At 44.8% G+C, this 5,919-nt stretch overlaps 2 protein-coding genes across 2 annotated transcripts in view; both read left to right on the top strand.

The window, feature by feature from the left end:
* Positions 1 to 4,051, top strand: part of LOC109310318 (transcription factor Maf-like) — a 5,352-nt gene extending 1,301 nt beyond the window's left edge. Inside the window, 1 exon segment of the mRNA XM_019535399.1 lies at positions 3,989 to 4,051. Coding sequence (XP_019390944.1) covers positions 3,989 to 4,051 — 63 coding nt within the window.
* Positions 1 to 5,919, top strand: part of LOC109310639 (transcription factor Maf-like) — a 10,540-nt gene that overhangs the window by 2,239 nt on the left and 2,382 nt on the right. The window lies entirely within an intron of this gene.

Genomic DNA, 5,919 nt, shown 5'->3' with positions numbered 1-5,919 from the left:
AAAAAAAAGACCAAGAAAAAAACCAAAAAAAATTATAAAAGAAAAAACAAGACAAAAAACAATGTGACATTTTTAGAGTCCAGCTTGCTGAGTTCCATCAATTTTTAGCATTGTTGTGCAGAACTAGAGATATGCCTAGATCAACCTGCCAAAATCAAGCCTGCATCAACCTTCGGTGTGTTCATGTGAGTTTTGGCCTTAATCTGCCAAACGTGAGACTTTAGTCCGCCATTAGAATCTCATCCTCATCTCATGCATTATGCTTGCTATTTTGTCTTAGCAACAATGAACTATAACTGTTTCGAAAGACTATGAAAAAAGAGACATTATATTAATAAGAAAACCCTGCATGCTGGCCATGTAAGGTATAATTATTTTTTTTTTCTTTTGCTTGGAAATGGACTTTTGGAGACTATTATGGCATGGCATTCATCCTTTTGTTTTATTGCCTCATCACTTTTTTGAGTTGAAAGCAAAAAAGTGCAACCTTTGATCTTCCTCCTCTTCCTCTCCATTAAAGTTTGCATCTGCTCTAAAACTGCTTTGAGTTACTCAAAACTTCTGACTTCCTTTTAAATGCACTGAAGCATTCCCTCTTAAAAAAAAAATGCCAGAATGGATTTTGATAACCTGATGTGGCAAAAAAAAAAAAAAAAAAAGAACTTTGCAAAGATGTTTTAAAAAATCGCTTCCCAGTTTGGGGACATCAGAACCATGCTGTTGCCTAAAGCAGTCTAAAATTTATTTTCAAGTGTTCTGCCCCGTTTTCTTTCTTTTCTTTTTTTTTTTCCCTTTTGCATTGGGTCATTGTCAAATGTGGAATGCTCTGGGTTCCTAGTATATAATTTAATTCTAGTTTTTATCATCTGTTAGCCCAGTTACAATGTATGCTACAGATAAAGGAATGTTATAGATAAATTTGAAAGAGTTAGGTCTGTTTAGATGTAGATTTTTTTTAAAAAAAAAGAAGATTGATGCACTAAATTGTTTACTGTCGTCATGTAAAGGGGGTAGAATTTGCAACGGGACTGTTTTAAAAAAGTAGCTTTTGCAGCATGTGCTTGCAACTTAAATATAAGTTGGGTATATGTAGTCCTTGCTATACCACTGACTGTATTTGAAAACCAAAGTATTACAAGGGGGAGGCACCCCTGTTTATATCTATAGGGGTATTTTACATTCAAAATGTATGGGGTTTTTTTCAAAATTGAAGTATTTGGGACTGATTTGCACTAAGATATAGCCTGCAAGCATATAATACAAACAAAATGACAAACCTGTTTAGAACGCTAATACAATTTATGCAGTTAGAAAGTTGGCATTACTGCACAGTTTTAAGATGATGCAGATTTTTTTACAGTTGTATTGTGGTGCAGAACTGGATTTTCTGTAACTTCAAAAATTCCACAGTTTTAAAGGCAATAATCAGTAAATTTTATTTTCAGGGACTGATATCCTGTCTTTTAAAAAAAAAATGGAAAGTAAATCTTACCACAATAAATATAAAAAAATCTTGTCAGTTACTTTTTTCTTTTACATATTTTGCTGTGCAAAATTGTTTTATATCTTGAGTTACTAACTAACCACGTGTGATGTTCCTATGTGCTTTTCTTTCATTTTCAACTCTATGGTTATATCAAAAGAGAGAATAATCTACAATAATAAACTGCATTTTTTTTTTGATTCTGTACTCGGTTTCTTAGTGTGTAGTTTAAAGTTAACCAACTCTAAAAGCAGCCCTTGAAACATTTGCCAAGGGGTGATGTTGATGCATATTAGTTGAGCCCACTGCTAGAAAGGAAGGAAGAAACTGGAGGTTAGTTTTATGTACAGTGGAAAATTGTCACTGCTTAGAGATGAGTTATCTGGCAGGTAGGTGAAAAATGTGAGCTTTCAGGTGCTTGTTCTAACTTCTTAGTTTTGTAATGAGAGAGGACCTCTGTTCCTGTGACTCATATCATGCCATCGGTGTTCAAGACGATCTCAATGGGAAGGTCAACTTTAAAAAAAAAATATATATATATATATATATATACTTGATGACAAGGTAGGGCCCTATATTTTGATTGTTTTATGATGGAGTGAAGTGAAAGGAAAAACTTCACATCCTCTTATCATCTGATCCAAGCTAGGCACGCCTGTGTGCACTACGAGATGACATGGCATCAGGTTTTTCTTGTCACATAGTCATTTAAGCATAGGGAGAGTGTCTTGCCATGGTGCAGGTATCTGGTTCTTTTCCTTACTTTCCCCCCCTTCCCTCCACACCATGGTTTTCCTTTTAGCCACAGGTCTAGGCCAGTTTCTTAGGAACTTAACAGGGGGCAAAAAAACCAAGCCAAAGGACTTCTTCCAGCTTGGGAAATTTCTTTGTCCTGGCCAGTCAGAGCCCAGGGTTTCCTTTGGGTGGCTTTTCTTTGCACAGTGTTAAGTCCCTCAAAGGGTCCCAGTGCTGCAGGTTGTGGCTGGCACAGGGCAGAACAACCATCAGCCCAGCTGTTTTAAAGGCAGCTTCCAGACTGGGCTCGTTCCTCTTCTCCAGCAGTGGGAGAGGATTCACTTGGGAGTCGACTGGAAGAGCTCAGGCCTCCCTGAATCATGTTACAGCCCTCCTAGTGGGTTTTGTCTCGAGAGCCAGGCTACGGCTCTAACCTACTAACCAACCTGAAACCGGTGCCGGTTACAATCCCCCCACCCCAATCTCCTTTCAGTTTGTAAACTGAGTCCCAGCTAATGCAGTAAGTGGCATGACACAAGTGAGAACCTGTTGGGGTCCATCCCCTGCAGGAACCCTCTCTGGGCTCTGCACCCTCAGGGCGGCAGGATCTGACCCTCAGCCAGAGGGAAGGGAACAGGTTGCAGTGTCCCAGTTGCTGATTTCCGCCTGAAGTCAGTGGTGGGAGATGGAGGTGGGGACCACAGGCACACCAAGCCCAAGCACCCTCGCGGAGCCAAGCAACTCGATGCTGGGGCAGGCCTGCCCCTTGCGCCCACACATGGAGCCAGCGAGGCGCCCTTTGACATCTCAGCTCTCACTCCACCACTGTTGGACTGAGCTCCAGATCCTGGTTAATTCGAGCTCCCTGTTTGGGTTAATGTGCAATCCGTGGGTAAACTGGCAGCCATCGGCTGCTCCAAGACTTACCTGCTTTCAGACAGATAGCAGCTACCCAGCCTCCCCCCTTCCCCCCCTTGAAATGTCCAAACCTCTATTGATACCCACCCGTTTCTGGGGTCTTTTTAGGGACCAAGCCACTGCCTCCTCCCTCCCCCTCCTTCTTGTGCAGCCAGCTTTCCCAAGGGTTGCCAGGCAGGCCTGGCGATGCTCAGTCCCCTTTGCACCTTCCCCTTTAAAAGCAGCTTCTGGGTTGCAAGCAAGTTCCTGAAGCTCAGAGGCAAAAGTGTAGCAAGCCCCTGGTAGGTGGCATTGGTCCCTGGCACAGTGTGAGCCCCCTTCCTCCCCCTCCCCAGTTCTGGCATGACATGAAAAGTTAGTAGCAGCTACTAGGTTTGCAGTAGTATTTCAAGTCCTAGGAGAGCATTAGTGACCAAATGAAACAGGGCTGCTTCTTGAGGGGTGTTTTTTTTTTTTTTAAGTGCATCCCTGTAGATAAAGTTTTCATTAAATTTCCTTCCGTGTAGAAAGGCAGTGATGGAGGGGAAAGTACACCCAGCAGCAGCAAAAGGCTTGCTTAGCTTATGATCCTGACACTTCAGCAGGGTTTTTGTTCGTTTTTTTTTGGGGTGGGGGGCAGACGAAAAAGGCCTGGTCTTCTTCAAAGCTGCATGTGGATTTAAGCCTGGGACACTGCAACAGTCCAACTAAAGGGGGAAAATACACCCGGGAGGTTTAACATCTGCTCAGGCAAGCCAGCTCTGGGGATGCTCTGCATGATCCATTTCCGAGGAGATCGCACCTTTGTAGCAGAACGAACTGGCGCCGTTCTGCTCTGTATAACCGGGATTCATTTCTCACTCGGGCTTGCAGGATTCTGGCCGTGACCCTGTTCTCCGGCGTAAAATTCCCATTGGCTTGAACAGGTTCCTATAGCCCCCCCGGCTTTTAGGCAGGCACATCTCCTCCTGATGTCAATGGGAGCCTTGCCTAAGAGAATTTGGCCCTGTATGTCAAAAGGGATACTTGGTTCTTAATCTCCACCTCATTAACAATGGCCTATTTCTGCCACAGTCCTGTGGCTCTTTCTCATTTATTAGCGGAATTGCAAAGAACATTCATGTGACTGGCTTTGCAAGATGTGCACCCTTAAATATAGTGCAGGGTAATAGCGGGGAATAAAAGCCCCAAACCCTAAGCCTTCTCAATTTTATTTAAATGAAACATAACCCTCTTCCCTAACATGCAGGATTCCACCGGGTAGAGCGAAATAATATTTTTGTGTTTGAGCTGCCGCGGCTGCCCTGCCCGAGAAATTTCACACTGGACCACAAAAAGGGGGGGGGGGGGGCGGGGAATATGGGGAAAATATTTGAGTGACACCGGTGTATTTTTCTTGAACTCTGCAACACGACTGTGAAGAAGCTTGGAGAAAAGCAAAACAATCCTTTTTGGCCAGTAGCAGTGTGTTGCTTTATTTATTAGAAAGCCCCTCTCACATTTTTATTCTCCCCAAATAAATGCTCTACATTAAAAAAACAAAACAAAAAACTCTTGCTAAAAATAGTGGTTTAAAAAGAACGTGCCCCAGTCTTTCCCCTCCCCCCCCCATACTTTTGCACAGCTGCTTCATGTCCCTGTGGGGTTTTTTTTTTCCGCTGCAATGTGTAGGAAGTTCTTGATCAAGAATCATTCATAATTTTTAATGCCAGTTTCTATTTGACATAATATACTAATATCAGATACAGAGGGCTTGCTGCTTCCTGGATTTAGGGAGGAAATTATGCATATGTCAGAATTATCTGCTCAGATGCCAGAACTACATTGGTGTCATTTCACCATGTGCTGCATTGAAAGGAAATCCTCTATGTTTATTGCTAAGATCATCAGAGAAACTAAATGGGCTCACTGTTTCTGACACCTGTTGGGACGATGGGGTTGAAGGATTCCACATGCACAAAAATGTCCTCACTTCGGGGCACTCGTGCAGGTTTTTAATGAACTTTCTCTCCCCTTTTAAACGCACTAAGGGCATGGTGTTAGTGGAAGCCACCGGGCATGGACATTCCCAGGGTAGCTATGGCAAACGCGCGATGTTTGGTTCCTTAACATACACCCAGCCTTGGACACACACTCAAGTTGTCTGCACCCAAATACTTCAGGTATCAATTTTAAGCGCACTTCTTGTTATAAATAACACAGAGGGGAGCACAAGCAGGGCCCAGGGAGGCGGGGAGGGTGTTTAAAGAAGTCTTTTTCTCCTCCCCACCCCTGGCCAAGACGGGAGCACTCTGTCTGGTTTGAATGCTCTTTCTAATGAACATTTCAGTTCTGGGCAAAGCCGCAGATTAAAAATAACACCCTCTGGGTCCTGCCGGGCAACAATTGCAGAAGGTCCCAAAATAACACCCCCTTGGCTGTTCAGATTTGGGAGCCAACGCAGTGCAAAACCCTCCGGGGCCGTGTCTCCCAAACTTTCCCAAGAGGGGAAGCGATGCCAGCTGTCCCTGGCCTGGCAGGCTCTCGCCCCTCGCCGGGCGCTGGGGCGCCATCGCTCCCTGCCCATTTGCTTCCTTCTTATTTTAATTTGCTTTTCCCCACCTGCCTGGGTGGGGCTGCCTTGTGGCAGTGACACAGGTGGGCCCGGAGGTGCACCCCCCCGACCAGCAATGCAAAAAAGACCCCCCCCGGGCCGCTGCCCACCTCCCTCCTCCGAGCGGCTGGGGAGGCCCCCGTCTGCATCCCAGAGGCAGCGCGGCCCTGGTGGGGATGCAGGCGCTCCCGCGCCGGCGGCTCAACCGGGA

This window comes from Crocodylus porosus, unplaced genomic scaffold (genome assembly GCF_001723895.1).
Source record: "Crocodylus porosus isolate Cpor-Errol unplaced genomic scaffold, CroPor_comp1, whole genome shotgun sequence".
NCBI lineage: Eukaryota > Metazoa > Chordata > Crocodylia > Crocodylidae > Crocodylus > Crocodylus porosus.
This window is presented reverse-complemented; position numbering and strand designations above follow the sequence as displayed.